Source organism: Aspergillus saccharolyticus, assembly GCF_003184585.1.
Source record: "Aspergillus saccharolyticus JOP 1030-1 unplaced genomic scaffold BP01scaffold_45, whole genome shotgun sequence".
Taxonomy (NCBI): Eukaryota; Fungi; Ascomycota; class Eurotiomycetes; order Eurotiales; family Aspergillaceae; genus Aspergillus; species Aspergillus saccharolyticus.
The window spans coordinates 131,661-147,093 of NW_020290655.1; the positions used below are offsets into that span (position 1 = coordinate 131,661).

The following is a 15,433-nucleotide window of genomic DNA, read 5'->3' on the forward strand; positions in this document are numbered from 1 at the left end:
CAGCCCTTTCAAAAGTCAGTAGAAACCTCATGCTTGACGCTACTACGCCTATTATAATGCCAGTAGGCTCAAACAAAGCCAAGGTTCAAGATGCTGCATTATGAGAGAGGCTCGGGATTAAACCATTATGTTCGTCAAGATTGAGAATCTCGAATGTGATCATTTGGTCTCCGGCATCAAAGCTATATACATTGACAAATTTGGTCATCCTCACAAGTGGTTTTATACCCCTCCGCAGCTGACTACCTCCATGTATCGCTCTCAGTAGCACTGCTGACGCCACAGCTAGAGGGAACAGTGTATGACCGGTTAGGGTCGCTCTCCCAGACAATGGATCCATCTGTCTCCTTGCGGATGTACTTGTACTCAAAGGTAGTGCCAGCAGGAAGGCTGACCGTGACATACCACAGGTGGTTGCTAGAAGTGTACTGGCTGGCGCTCAATGCGACTGCGCTGCTGGTATCCCAACTGCCCAATTGAGAGATGGACCCGGAGATGTACACATTCTCTCCATAAGTAGTCGTGGCAATCACATCAAAAGTCACGGCGACACTTGTGGGTGTTGAACAAGTGGAGGTTGTCGTGGAGGTCTTGGAAGTGGTAGTGGTAGTAGTAGTGCCGCTCGCCGTAGTGGTAGTAGTGGTGGTGGTGGTTTCGGTCCCAGCGCTGCCGCTGGTCAAGGTGCTTGGCCAAGCAGTGTTCGTGGCGGTACTGTAGGTACCGGTGGCAGACGTTGCAGAGCACACAGAAGGGACACTGCTTGCAGTAGTCTCGCCCCAAGATGGAGGCACGACCGAGTTACGGCGCATGTTAGCCGTCAAGACGGCAGCATAGGACCAGGTCAGGTCTCGGGCAGAGAGCTCGCTACCAGACGACTTGTCGAATTGCTCCGAGAGGGAGCCGTTGGTCATCGCGTGAGCTTCCTGGAAGGCATCAGCGAAATTATCTACGGTGGGAGGAAAATGAACTCACAACAACGCTCACGTATCCATCAGCATAAGTCTTGACGGCGCTGATGATAGAGCTGAAAGTGGAGCTGGAAGAAGAGTAAGTTCCAACAGCTGCAGAGCTGTAGAGATCCTGGAAGAACGCCAGGGAAGTGCTGGTGATGGTGATCGATCCGATGCGGTTCCACTGGTAAATGGCATCGTACAACTGCTCCGCGGCCGCAAGAGTGGTCAAAAACCAGGGGTTGCCATTGTAGTACGAATCTTCGGGGTAGCGACCAACTGCAACCGCAGTGCCCTCAGCAATCCCGGAATTGAGCGAGTAAACCGAACGGAAAGAGTCTGTGTAGACCTTGTGGTTGGCTAGCGCACGTGGCGAGCAAGGCTGGAATGTTGTGTCGTCACAGCCAGCGGCGGGATCAAAAGTATGAATGCTGGCGAGCACGGTGTTTGCATCCTTGCCAGAGCGGCCGCTGTTGGTGTTGGCAAGCATGTAGGAACCGGTCCAGAAGCTTTGCATGAAGCACAAGATCTGAGGGGCTTGAGAATCACACCAGCTGCAGGACGAGCCGACGCTCTTAGCGAAGGTGCTACCTTCCACGAGTGCTCGGTGTTGGACGGCAACAGTGAAGTACGAAGATCCACTGACTTCCTCCCATAGATCTGTTTCCAGCTATGTCAGTCATTGAAGATTATATATGAGGCTTTAGTATGACCAACCGTAACCAGTCTGATTCCAGTACTGAGCAACGTACGATAGATCATTGCGGACGATGGGCCAGACGATGTTTGTGGCGTAGGTGGAGTAGCCATTGTTCTAAAGGTGTCAACCAGGGCAATGAAAGGCAAATGAAAAGCCTTGACAGCACTCACAATCAGCCAATTGCCAAAGTTAATCAAAGCGGTCGCTCGCAGCGCGGGTCCGTCACGCTGGGGACGACCCCAGCTACCAGTGAACGCCGTCTCGTCAACATTGAACTTGGGTTCTCCAAGACCAGTTCCGTCAGAAAGAGACCCAGATGGACTGGAGACTGTCTGCAGGTAGGCCTGAGAACTGATGTACTCCTCAATGACCGTCTGAAGACTGGTTTCACCATTGACGAAAAGATCAACCAGAACCTTCATCGTCAGAGCCGAGTCTCGAGTCCAGGTGTAGTAATCTGCGTAACGCCATTAGTTTGACAAGCATATGCCTGGGAAGTAAGAGTCACGTACAGTCCGGGTTACTAGTGCTAGGACTGGCAATGACGATACCGGACTTCGCACTCTTGGAGAACTCTCCGTCCGCGCCGATGTTGGCAAGGATACCATCGAGGGCGACAGTGGTTTCAGACGCAAGCCAGGTATCCACGCTGCCTGTAGCTCGCGCATTCAGCTGCGGGGCAGCTCTAGCCCAGGGGCTAAGAGCCAGCGCACAAAGCGCATAAGAGATGCCTCGAATCATTGCAGAGCAAGGTGAAGACAGTGAGGAGTTGCTCGGAACGAAGTGGAATGGGCTTGAATTCAAGAAAAGAGACCTTCAGACAAGGGGAAAGCGACGCTCTTTATAGAGCGCGCATGAGGCAGATGGCAAGCACCGGACGAGGGGGAGAATGACTCGACTGCATGTGAAGCGGACAGGGACATTCCTTGGTCACAGCCACCCAATCGCTTTGTCGGCATCTGTCTTGTGCCTGCTAGGCGAGGTGTGACCTGCATAAACTCCTGCGCAGGGCGTTCTGCACATTGTGAGCAGCAGCCCAGCACCTCCGATGAGGTCAAATCTGGGGAACCAAGTCCGTCTCAACCAACGAGGAGGCACCAATTTCCCCGCAGAATCGCCGCCCCTGGCTCGGTGACGGCTTTCCTTCTCGGGGAGTTCAGGTCATCAAGGGGTCAAGGTGGAGGATTCATCACGGGAGACGCGGTAAGAGCACACTAGCGCGACGCTAGATGACAGTCCGTCAGTCTCGATTCCTTGATACTGGTGAAGAATTCAGAAATCCGAGTGGGGAGCGGGGAGAGGAGACACAATGGCCATCGCTTACCTTGCAGGTGGTGGGGTGGGGGGAGATGGAGCGGGAGAGCGAAAGGGAGTCAAACTAAGCGGAAATGAGGTATTAATCTACATGACTGCCGCTGACCAATCAAGATGGACAACCACCTCTCCTCCGCTGTTTGTCTTCAGTTGTCTTCATTTCTCTCCTCCAACCAGTCTCATTGTTCTGCATCTCCCGTCATATCCAGCCCAGCATCCCTGGCGCGCAAGACGCCATAGCTAGACAATTGGAGCAGCCAGCAGACCAGAAGAAAATTACCAGACTCGTGCCAAACTAAGAATAACTACGGTTATCGTCGAATTCAAGCCAAGCACGGAATCCCACTGGAGAACTCATCTTGAGTAACAAGATGGTCTGGTGGGCTGTGCTGCAACGCACCACCAGCGCAGGCTTGAGGACCGAGCTACCCATTTCGTCAATGCTCCGACAAGGACAGGCTTGCAATATAGCACCTATTGTCTCGTGAGTGGCGCCAGCTCGGTCCAAGGTCCTCAGCGCACATATTTTTGGACGTGGCTGGCTGGATGCGCACTCCAGCTGAATCCTTGATTCCGAGACTTTTGCGAACTACTCCGCATTTCGTCAATCCAATCCTCTCAAGAACAACCTCATATGCCTATGCAGGTGTTACAGTCCATCTACACACTAAAATCCCAACCCGAAAGCACCAAGCAGGAAACCACGAAGCAGAAAATGCTCATGTACATGATGAACACGGGGACATATACTCCGCCGTATGTGATACTGTTTATGTACACTAATGAAGGACTAGGGTGAGGTTTCCTTTCGGATTGTATCCACCCGAGCGATATCATCAGCACTGGGTTCGGAGAGTTCCGAGTTCTTCAGCACAAAGGCATCTCCGACCGCCTCCTCTACCTGCTCCAACGCATGGGAAACCAGTCCCACCGACCGTGCCATCCCAATCTGTGTTAGGCTCTCGCCCACCGCGGCTTCGATCTTGCCGTCGCCACCGTTCTGTGTGAGGTCCGCCTCGAAGGCATGACACAATGACTTCAGCGGCTCCAGGAAGCGGTTGCGAAAGTAGATGTAGGTCTTCTCAAGTTGCAGTTGCCGGCGCAAGTTCGGTGCCGAGACAAGAAGGTAATACAAACTAAGCGCCGCGTGAATTGATGGAGTCAAGGTTTGCGAAAACTTGATCCACGAGGCCACAAGGTCAGATGACACATTCATGAGCAAAGCGGACGAATTGAAGAGCGAGGGAAACAAGACTGAGAAATAATGCGGATTAAGGAATAGGCTTGGCTCGGATGGGCCGTCGGTCTCAGAAGCTTTGGATGCTTCCAAGATCCCGTCTTTGAGCCAGGCAACGGCGCTATCCTTGACAGTCTGGAACCTGTCGTCTTCCAAAACCGTGCGAATCAGTTTAAACCGGGCAACCTGCGAGGAATTGCTTTGGACAATTGTGCTCGGGATACGTCGAACTGAGCTGTAATTCTGCCGGGCGGTACATGCTGTCAGCGACAGTACGAAATCGATAAACTCCTTTTCTGTGGCGGGTGGCTGAATAGGTTGCTGCATTGAAAAGACCGTCATTGCAAGTAGTGAATCCAGCAACACTTGCGGTTGCCCAAAAGCCACTTCATCAGGCGAGTTATATCCTCCAACAAAGTTGTGGAAAATACGCGCTAGGTCCGGGAAGACTGCGGTCGAAGTAACTTGACCTGATGAGAATAATTCCGCCGAGGCTGCCCGGGCTGCCAAGAGCAACAGAGAACCATGTCTCTCAAGGGGAATCTCGTCTGCCTTACGAGGTGGCTCATCAAAATCCAGCGGCGGAGGATGGTCGTCGGGCGATTGCAAGGCGATTTCCAGTAGCTGCTTGTCACTCAGACCAAAATCGCGAGATAGTGCCTAAATATGTTAGCGGATCGTGATGCCCAGGGATCCATCTCGGGACGTACCGTAATCTTGGCAATGATTAAGTCTCTCTCCCTTAGGCGCTTATTGTGAGCAAATACGTCTGTCTGCGTCTGTTGACTGGCGATTCGCAATCCAGGATGAAGCTTCTCTTGCAGCCGGATCGTCCACGACATTCCTGGATCCAAGGGACCCCCAAGGCTTAGAAGGTAAGACTTAAGGACTTCGAGCAGGCCAAACTGCAGGAATCTTTGGACCAAGACTGCCTCATTGTCACTAGCAGAGGACGGCGACTGAACTTCGGCTTCCGGGTCCGGCGCAGAGGCTTCAGAGAGACGGACCACGCTGGATTCACTGGCCGCCCTGGGCGGTGGGGCCGGACGTTTCGACGGTGATACATCCCGAAAAAATTCCAACAAGGCGATTGTGGTTTCACTCGTGGGCATCAGAGTGTACGCTTCGAGCAAGGCTTGCAGAGACGTGGCCAGGAATCGACTGGGTGACTTGGTCTGAATGCGAGAGTGCAACACCGACAACATCGAAACGAGTGTATTGAACTGCAGAATATGGCGAGGGAGGGGTTTGTCTTCATCATCCGACTTGGGCTCCGATTCGTTGGTCACATCTTGTGATGACTCCCCGTGCTGGTCCTCATCGTTATCGTCATCGGCGGGTTGCAATTGCATCAAGGCATCTGAAACCCGGAGGATCACCTCTCTAGGATTCCCCAAGCGAGCAATATCATGTAGACAATCCAGAGACTCGGGCAGCATGGGTATGAGCAACTGGACGAGATCCCAGCCAATGTTGGTCGTCAGCACCTCATCTTGGAGGAGTTTATGCAGCGTGGGCAGACGGGCGGGGGTTAATTGGTATTCGAGCAACGTCAGGTAAGTTAAATAGTCGGTCGCAGGAGGCAACGCTTGAACGAGAGGGTCGTCAGAATCGGTCATGGCGATAAGAAGGATATGGGGGGAGGGTGGTGCTGCTGGTGATGGATCATGCAAGTCCCATGTTGACAGCAAAGGAGGGGAAGGAGGTTGTCAAAGGCGGGACGGTTGAGACAACGGGTGGGGATGACATCACCCGGGCCAGCCATACTGTGAAACAGATGCAGATGGAGGAATCGATCGTTCTAGATAAGGTAGAACTATCACGATTAGCATTGTAGGTGACACAAGCTGACAATGAAGAGTAGACTTGCAAACGCGGTCTCACTGTCACCTATTGACCGGTTGACCTATAGTGCAGGTAAGTTCAACAATTCCTGCTCCGTCAGGTTCACAATCATGGTCATGGATCCACTGACACCCATTTGTTGCCAAGTGATAAAGGGCCCAGGCCACACTTCATAGTTTTCCTGTCGAGCATCACGAGCATCAAGAGACAGTGAGAATCGCGTTAAGCATATCCAGATTGATCTCCCGTCTTCATCCTCGTGCTAAAGCCTTAACAGCAGTTAAATTTCACACCGATCATCAACCAAGGCTGGAACTGGAGCGTTGCAACCCCTTGACTCGCGTTGTGGCTGACTCATCATTTATGCCATGCGCGAAGCATCGATTGGAAGGCTGGATAGATCCATTGTGATTCATCGAGACCATCGACAGAAGCGGAGCCCGGTCCACTCCATAATGAAAATTATTACTCCGGAGCGTACGAGTCGAGCAGTCGAGCAATCGGATACCGCACCCGCTTGCCGATTTTCCGAAAAGAATGTGCTGCCTGAGGGCTTGAGATCGGGCCATATTACTTGATTTGAAGAAGGCATGAATTATCAGTGACTTTCTTCTTCCTAAGATGCTCTTCTCGCTGCCCTTCTCGTCCGCATCTCAGACAAACATGAGCTGAGCAAACTCCAGTCACAAGCTCCATGTAGCACCACTACTCAACCTATACTTCTCCTTTCCAGGAAAACAGAAAAGAGAAACAAAAAGAAAAGTCTTCACGAATTAACTTGACTCTCAAAGCAGTTCAGGTAAATTCTGCAGTGAAACTGAACCAAGACAAAGAAGAGAAAAAAGAGCCAAAGCCCGGGCGGGAATTCCCTTGAATTCCCACTTGAGACCAACCGATGACGCTGGCGAGCCGTTTGCGGCCAATCAGCATGAAGCCTCAAGCACATCGCGGCGCCCACTGCAGGTTTAATTTCTCAGCAACCAACTGATCCGAGTATCGTTCCTTGAAAATGCGATCCTTCACAGCTGACCACGAATTTGATTAATGCCTCTTGGCTGGTCTTAGCACTTAGCAGCAGCCTCAGATTCGGTTTCTGTCTAACGAGAACCAAAGAGTCGAGTTAAGTTTTGTAGAAATTCTGACTATTGCCTGATGAATCGTTCGTCCTTCCAATCATTAACTCCGGGCCGCTTTTCTTGATCCGCGCCCTACCGAACTCGGTTCCTTCAATTACTCGCTCTACTCTTCCTCTCTCTCTCTCTCTCTCTCTCTCTTGCTCGCGCTCTTCTCAACTTTAATTTCTGCCCTGCTTTCCTCTCCAGCTCTTCAGACTCAGAATCTGCTCCTTGCCTCCTTGAGTTGTGCCCTGAGGCCTCGTTGCTGTCACCACCAGCTCATTGCTGTGCCTGGGTGTGGGATCCTCATCCTATTGATCTGCATCAGTGCACTTTCACGATCGGGTGACGGTCTCGCAACCCAACTTCGCTCGACCACACTGCTACTTCTGAGCTTCACCGTCAATTGTGCTGAATAGCATACGGAGAAGTATCTAGTCATCTACAGTCATAAAAACAACAGTGGCACGCTTCTCCCACGTAAATCCAATATCAGCACCACCAATTTTCTGACGCAGGTTTACCCGCCTTCTCGGTTGGTCACGGAAGGGAGCGCAATCGGCAAGGCTACGGACTAGACAATTGCAAGGATCGGAAGCTGCCCTTCAGGAAGCCTCGACACCCCCTGAGTTAGACATTCCCAACGTATATATCAGCAGCCGCGCAACAATGGCAACCGAAATGCAGACGTTTTATACCCCTTCCACCTCCACACACATCTCCTCCCATGCTCCGGCGGCAGTGGATGAGCTAATCAACAAGTACTCCTCCACGATGTCGACCTCCACCTCCACTGTTAGCCACCTTTCCATGAAGAAAGCCCACCGAAACGTTCTGCAGCGGATCACTGACCGCATTCGCCTGGCGTACTACCGCTATGAGGTTACTTTCGGGCTGTATGTCATGACGCCGGGCGAGAAACTGGTAGCCAATACTTTTGTGATTGTTGTGCTGTCCCTGCTGTTCTGGGCCCTGCTCGTCTATTTCCCTGCGCTTTTGTACCAGAAGGCCAGCCGGCTCATTTGGCTATTGACAGGCGAGAATGGAGAAGAAATGGGAGCTGCTCTGGGCATCATCGATTCGCACGTCAACTCCATGTCTGCCGCTTTGAGCTGAAAGTGTATCGTCTGCGCTTGAGCCGCCCAGGAGATCAATTCCTGATTTTTCGCTTTGTCGCCTATTTTGTATAATTTGCGTCTGCACTGCTATGTTGGTATAAGGATATCGAGGATCGACCAGCATGGTGAGTGAAATCTCGCGTACTGTGGTTGCGCGATTCCACGACAAGGTCGACTAACAACTTGGACAGATTCTCGAGTGCCACATTTGCTTCATACTCGGAGTTCAAACCGGCGTTTTGGGAACTATATGATAAATACAATCGGTAGCGACGCGTTTGCGCCCTTCCTACTTTAATGATTTGGAACGGAAGACATCGAGTCTAATAATGCGCGCACGCATGTCAGGGCGTGCAGGACAATCGCCCAGGCGGAATTCGTCGGAGAAATATTGGGCCTCCATTCTGGTCCTCTGCGGAATTTATCTGTCACTGCGATTATAATCTTGGGGGTTTATTTGGCTTCTTGGGTCCAAGGTCAAGGGGATGGTCTCAACCCCCCACCATACATCTGATGTATCGGCGACTATCATGTGGATTAGACCAATTGGGTATCGTTCAGATGTCGAGTAATGCTTAATGTGAAATATGAAATATTGAATATGAATGGAACGATCCCATATATGACTTGTGGGATGCAATGACTGTGCAGAATGCTGCTGGGGATCAGGCACGCACGAGCCCCTTGACTACGTGCAGCGTCACCGCTTCATTGAAGGAGTTGAAGGGAAGCTCGAGCGGAGCATCAGCCACCATAATATCTCGAACGCCAAGCCAAGGACACGACGTTTTATCGGCCGTACCAGTGTCTTGTAGCACGAGTAGACGAATGAGAATCGGAGAGGAGAACGAGGAAGACTCCGCCACAGCGTGCCTAGCCAGAGGCTGACTGTCCCCGGCCCCAGCAGTGTGCGTGGCCCGCAGTCAGCGGTGGCTGGCGTGTGTGTAATTTAGAAGAGGATGGATTGCATTGATTGAGGGAATGGCTGAATCTGGTAGCATACGGGAATTAGCATGATGGCTGACGACGATGACGGGCTCGAATGAGAATTTGGCGATCACCGCCCAAAAATAGGCGCACCCGCCCATTCGGAGAAGAGACGCCTCTCCCTAAAACTACTTACTTCCTTTTACTCCGTACCACAAACACTCACACCTGCAGCTTGTCTCTGCTGCTGTTTTCATCTCTCTTCCCCACTGTTTGTTGCAGGTGGTTTATTGATTCCACCATCCCCCAAAACTGTGCGGAAGGATTGTTGACACAGCCAAACAAACCAACGACGTGTGTTGGGGGCGATCCACCGCTTTGCTTGTCGGGATCAGGGGTGTTTTTTGGACTCGACCACCACTTAATTGTTGATCGGTTTCAGCCCTGTTCTTTTTGTTCGGCCGCCAAACGTGCCCGTGATTTCTGCCCGCCTGCCTGTGTTGTGTCTTGCTTGCCTCTACCCCGGTCATTCCAACCACTTTCTTTCTGTTGCAGATCTTACATCCATTCAAGGGTATAAATCTGAATACAAAAACAAAAAAAGGAAAATCTCCTGGGATTAGCTCTACCAGTCGCGATTGTCAGATATCAACAACTCTGCCCCTCCGCCCCTCCGCCCCTTGCGCCCTTTGCCAGTCGGCGGACCATTCGACATGGCGGCCAACAGCTACTATCAGAGTAGCTACAGCAGCAATCCGCCAACCTACGAACAAGTCAATCCACACTTAGCTACTCAATACCCAGCAACTGGCCATCCAGGCTTTGAAACACACCCTTACCAGCCCACCGCCTCCGATCCTCAGCTCCACTATAGTCAACAATCACTGGGCTCCGATCCAGGAGCCTATGCCGCCGGCGCCAGACTGAATGAGGGTGAACAATATGCCGAGAACATTCCTTTGAAGGCCAACAACCAATATCCGAACGCTCCTCCACCGCCGGTGAACTGGATGCATCAACAAACGCATTATCCACCGTCGCCCGAGGAGATCGAGCCGACTATGCGCCCTAATGCTCGACGAACACAGAAGAAGGGTTTCTTTGGGAGGAAGATCGCTTGGGTCACCTATACGCTCACTTTGATCCAAATCATTGTCTTCATCGTGGAGTTGGTGAAATCTGGTAGGCGCACGAAACCGTCATTACAGTTAAGGGGACGACGCTGACCCGCGCAGCTCAATTTACGGGAAGTCCCATCGAAACTAAACCGTCGTTCAACGTCATGATCGGTCCTTCTGCTTACCTTCAGATTTATATGGGCTCTCGGTACACCCCCTGTATGAAGAACACGCCAGGCATTCAGAATACCAACGAGACGGTTCTCTTTCCCTGCCCCAACGCGACGACGACCGAGGCCCATTGTACTTTGTCCGAGCTGTGTGGCTTCAACGGTGTGCCGAATCCCACGGCTGGCGGATCGCTCGACGACAAGCCTGAGCCCAACCAGTGGTTCCGTTTCATCATTCCCATGTTCATTCACAGCGGTTTCGTTCACATCGGCTTCAATCTTCTCGCGCAGATGACAATCGGTGTTGCGATGGAGAAAATGATCGGGTGGTGGCGGTATGCTCTTGTATATTTGGCGAGTGGAATTTGGGGGTTTGTGCTCGGAGGCAATTATGCTGCTCAAGGTCAGGCCTCATGCGGCTGCTCCGGGGCGCTCTTTGGCATTCTCGCCCTCGATCTGTTGGATCTGCTATACAGTTGGCAAGAACGCCAGTCGCCGTGGGTTGAGTTGGTTATCATGCTTCTGGGCATCGGTGTGTCTTTCGTGCTGGGACTTCTGCCAGGGCTGGATAACTTCTCGCATATTGGCGGCTTCACCATGGGGCTTGCTCTGGGACTCTGCCTCCTGAGATCGCCCAACGCACTGCGAGAACGCATTGGTCTCGCGCGGAACCCGTACGTGGCCATGAGTGGCGGCGTGGGCACAGCTACCCCAGAGGAGGGTCAGAAGGTGGTGCCGGCCCCGAGTCTCATCGACTTCATCAAGGGCAAACGCAGCCTTAAGGCATCCGACGGGAAATCGAGTCCCATGAATTTCTTCCGCGGCCGGAAGCCGCTGTGGTGGGCTTGGTGGCTGGTGCGAGTGGGAGCGTTGGTCGCCGTGCTGGTTGGGTTCATTCTTCTCATCATTGATTTCTACAAATACCCTAAGTCGAACTGCTCTTGGTGCTATCGACTCAGTTGCCTGGTGAGTTTCTTTCCCTCTGTCCCAATCATCACTTACTAACAGCTATCTAGCCGGTCAAAGACTGGTGCGAGCAGGGTAATATCACGACAGAGGAGGATTCCACGTAGAGTGTTTGGTATATAGCATTTCCGGTTGGGGCACATCTTTTTGCGTTATCTGCATTATCCTGTGCGATTTGGTTGCCAATCTATATTAGGCTCCACCTTCCCGATACATTATATAACGGCGTTGGCGGAGAAGACGCAGGCTGACTTTGTCTGGATGCAGCAGCCCATGTTCATATTGTATCTCTGGTAGACTAGCAAATGCATCATGAAGAAGTGACGATGAGTGATGACAGTGTGGTTGACTGGCACACTAACTGACAATAATAGTCGGCATGTGATCTACAAGTACCGCCGGATGTGGCGGTGACGGAGCGGGATTCGGTTTGGCAAAAAGCAGGCAGTGCAGTGCTTGGTATGGTACCGTAACCATCCGCACAGCGTCGTAATCACCGCCAATGGATGATCCGTCATCCGTGTCTGCCTTCTCAGCGTTTCTTGTCTTACTTCTCGCAGACATATACCCGTTCTTGTTCATTACTTCTCCTGCTTTTCACTGATCTCACTTCGTACAATCTGCTTCTATTTCTCCCTGGGGCTGCCATGATACAAACACTCTAGACCAATCGATCGGCAGCTCGACCCGGCCACTTTCTGAACCATGGCAACCTTAGCAGCATCACCGCCGTCATCGCCGTCGTGGCCGAAGCGGCGGCCACGGGCGTGGGCGCTGCGCATTGAACGCTACTGCTGCACCGCAGCATCATTTTTCCCTCTCGCATTTGTGTATGGGCTGACGACGTGGGCCGTGTGGGTGGAAGCCAGTGTCGGCTTCAAGCCGGTGCAGAGCAGCTGGATAGGTGAGAGATCGCTCTCGGGGAAGTTCTTTACAAGCCTACAAATTCTCTGACCACTCCTTTTCTTTCTTTGTTTTGTGTCATCACAGGCATCCCCAGCTCGCTCCTCGGAATCTTCCTGTATATCTGCCTCAACACCTGCTACACGGTCGCCGTCTTCACCGACCCAGGCTCGCCGCTCAAGCCCTCCAGCAGCAGCAGCAGCAGCAGCCAGCACGAGTACAGCGCGCTCCCGGTGACAGAGCTGCCCCAGTACACGGCATACACGGTCAACTCGACGGGCGGGTCGCGGTTCTGCAAGAAGTGCCAGTGTCCCAAGCCCGACCGCGCGCACCACTGCTCGACCTGCAAGCGGTGCGTGCTGAAGATGGACCACCACTGTCCCTGGCTGGCGACCTGCGTGGGGCTGTACAACTACAAAGCCTTTTTGTTGTTTCTGATCTACACCTCGGTGTTCTGCTGGGTGGATTTCCTGGTGGCGTCGACGTGGATCTGGAACGAGATGCTCGACGACAGCAAGTACGTGGACTTCGACAAGATGCTGCCCATCAATGTGGTGTTGCTGGCGGTGCTGGGCGGGATTATTGGGTTAGTGCTGTCGGGGTTCACCGCCTGGCATATCAGTCTGGCTGTGCGCGGAGTTACTACGATTGAGTGTCTGGAGAAGACGCGGTATGTCTCGCCGTTGCGGAAGGCGCTGGATCGCCATCGCTATGAGGGACTTGCGGGGCACGACGCGGATGGAGGCAACAGCGGGGGTGGGGGTTTGGGACATCGGTTGCAGGAGTACGGGGGCCAGATCCTGGAGGCGCATGCCAATGCGATTCCCGGGGTGACGAGGGCGGAGGAAGGGGAGGACGAGGCTAGCCCTCCTCCGCCGGGCGCCGCAAGACAGTTCTCGTCGGGGCAGGACGGGTTGAGTCCGGCGCAGCAGGCATTGACGCGGTCGTATGCGGACATGGAACGTCAGCGCGAGCACGATCGCTACCAGAGCTACCTGGAGGAGCAGGACAGCGAGAAGATGCCCCATGCGTTTGACCTGGGGTGGAAGCGCAACCTGCTGCATCTGTTCGGGCGCCGGCCGCTGCTGTGGCCGGTCCCCGTGTGTACCACGACGGGCGACGGGTGGCACTGGGAGCCCAGCGCCAAGTTTCTGGAGGCGCGCGACGGGGTGCGGGCGCGACGGGAGCAGGAGGCGGCCAGTCAGCAGCAGTATTACCGGGACTTGTACGCGCGGAATATGAACAACAGCCAGAGCTGGATGGGGGCGGACGCGACAGCTGCGAATAGTGCTGCTGCGTGGACACCGCACCAGCCGTTGGATGTGGTGAGAGACCCTGAGAGACCGGGTACGGGGGTGTCAATGAAGACGCTGCGACCGGTGTCGCCACGGCGAGGCGATGATGAGGCGAGTGATGAGGGGGGCAGGGGAGAGTATGAATGGAGGAATTGGGATTGATGTATATTAGACTGGATAGGATGATGATTATACATGATGACTACCTACTCCTTAGTACCTGAGTCTAAAGACTACCGAGTAATAACTAAGTACTCCGTAGTTACTATACTCCGTAGTTATTTGGCTGGTTATGAGATTACGCAATGGTTCCTGGGACCCACATTCCGCAGACACCTCAGGCCAGTTGGCCTCTCCTCAGTGCCTCCGGATTCAACTAATACTATATCCCCACCTCATTCCTTCCCCTCACCATCATTACTCCGCAACTATTTCCATTTACTCCAAGTGTTCTGATCATACCAAACACAGCATACAACCAAGACGACCAACCGAACAAAGGAAGAACTCCATCAGACCCCCGTTCAGTTACAGAGTACAGGCTATACTGTACATCAGTACAATACATACATCTTATCACAACCTACTCCAATGCGCCAACCAACCTAACCCCATCCACCATTACCTACAACAACCTCCAAAGCAAAGAAAGTGGTGCGAAATGAACCCCTCCCTCCGTCGCCTCACCCGCGAACAAGTCGACCTCCTCAAAAACCCCGACCCAACCTTCCACGCCACCCCGATCGACCCCTCCAACCTCTACGACTGGCACTTCACCCTCCAGGGCCCGCCCGCCCCCTCCCCCTACAGCGGGGGCCTCTACCACGGCCGCATCGTGCTGCCGCCGACCTACCCGCTGCGGCCCCCCTCGTTCCGGTTCCTGACGCCCTCGGGCCGGTTTGAAGTCAACCGGGAGATCTGTCTGAGTATCTCGGGCCATCATGAGGAGACATGGCAGCCGGCGTGGGGGATTCGCACGGCGTTGATTGCGTTGCGGACGTTTATGGATGGAGATGCGAGGGGGCAGGTCGGGGGGTTGGATGTCGGGGAGGACGTTCGGAGGGGGTATGCGCGGGGGTCGAGGGGGTGGAGGTGTGATTTGTGTAAAGGGCGGGTTGTGGGGGAGGATGATGATGATGATGAGGGGGAGGGTGGTGGTGGTGGTGATAATGAGGGGGAGGGGAGGACGAATGAGGAGGTTATGGAGAGGTGGTGGGCGTATTGTCGTTCTCGGGGGGTGGAGGTTTCTTCTGGTTCTGAGGGTGAGGGTGAGGGTACTGGGGGTACGGTGAAAGAGGAAGAAGCGAGAGAGTCTGGTACTGAACAGGGTGAAGACACGAGGAAAGTGGAAGATGAACATGAGGCACAGACGGCCCTCTCGACAGACACGGCGGAGACACACCCTCCAACTATTATACACAGCTCGCCACCAACTCAGTCACAACCAGAAACCGCCCCGCAGCCGGTTCAGACTCCGTCTCAACCGCAACTCCTCCAGCAACAACCACAACCACAGTTGTCCCCCGATACCCCCTGGCTCGACCGCGCCATCATCGGCGTCGTCATCGCCCTAGTGGCCATGATCCTCCGGCGCATCGCCAGAGACGAGTGACCACTCAGGGAACATGATCCGGTGGCCGTTACGGTATATCTATCAGGCGTATATTTGTATCTTCGCGGGCATGACAATTTGATGTCTACTAGAATGCTGCATTCAATCTTAAGAACATTTACTTCAGTTCCGGTCTGCCACGCAACAAATCCAGCCAGCCCCC

At 53.4% G+C, this 15,433-nt stretch overlaps 5 protein-coding genes across 5 annotated transcripts; 3 read left to right on the forward strand and 2 right to left on the reverse strand.

Annotated features, from left to right (window-relative positions):
* Positions 1-242: 242 nt before the first annotated feature.
* On the reverse strand, positions 243-2,391 carry BP01DRAFT_305273 (putative glucan 1,4-alpha-glucosidase; the record flags this gene model as incomplete). Its single annotated transcript, XM_025572191.1, has 5 exons — positions 243-923; positions 973-1,610; positions 1,668-1,764; positions 1,821-2,107; positions 2,163-2,391. 5 exons carry the CDS (start codon positions 2,389-2,391, stop codon positions 243-245), a joined length of 1,932 nt encoding a protein of 643 aa, XP_025427581.1.
* A 1,363-nt stretch (positions 2,392-3,754) lies between these two features.
* BP01DRAFT_368922 (uncharacterized protein) lies at positions 3,755-5,820 on the reverse strand (the record flags this gene model as incomplete). The annotated part of the gene is made up of 2 exons (XM_025576525.1): positions 3,755-4,861; positions 4,912-5,820. 2 exons carry the CDS (start codon positions 5,818-5,820, stop codon positions 3,755-3,757), a joined length of 2,016 nt encoding a protein of 671 aa, XP_025427582.1.
* Positions 5,821-7,717: 1,897 nt separating this feature from the next.
* On the forward strand, positions 7,718-8,631 carry BP01DRAFT_164890 (serine palmitoyltransferase small subunit family protein). Its single transcript, XM_025570732.1, has 2 exons — positions 7,718-8,404; positions 8,471-8,631. Exon 1 carries the CDS (start codon positions 7,831-7,833, stop codon positions 8,275-8,277), a length of 447 nt encoding a protein of 148 aa, XP_025427583.1. The 5' UTR covers positions 7,718-7,830; the 3' UTR covers positions 8,278-8,404; positions 8,471-8,631.
* A 1,197-nt stretch (positions 8,632-9,828) lies between these two features.
* Positions 9,829-11,610, forward strand: BP01DRAFT_164813 (rhomboid family membrane protein). Its single transcript, XM_025570731.1, has 3 exons — positions 9,829-10,388; positions 10,442-11,460; positions 11,511-11,610. The coding sequence occupies exons 1-3, from the start codon at positions 9,920-9,922 to the stop codon at positions 11,565-11,567; spliced, it is 1,545 nt and encodes a 514-aa protein (XP_025427584.1). The 5' UTR covers positions 9,829-9,919; the 3' UTR covers positions 11,568-11,610.
* Positions 11,611-11,996: 386 nt separating this feature from the next.
* On the forward strand, positions 11,997-15,380 carry BP01DRAFT_418613 (uncharacterized protein). The gene is made up of 5 exons (XM_025579342.1): positions 11,997-12,364; positions 12,451-13,532; positions 13,575-13,588; positions 13,619-13,688; positions 14,302-15,380. Exons 1-5 carry the CDS (start codon positions 12,166-12,168, stop codon positions 15,268-15,270), a joined length of 2,334 nt encoding a protein of 777 aa, XP_025427585.1. The 5' UTR covers positions 11,997-12,165; the 3' UTR covers positions 15,271-15,380.
* Positions 15,381-15,433: the final 53 nt, after the last annotated feature.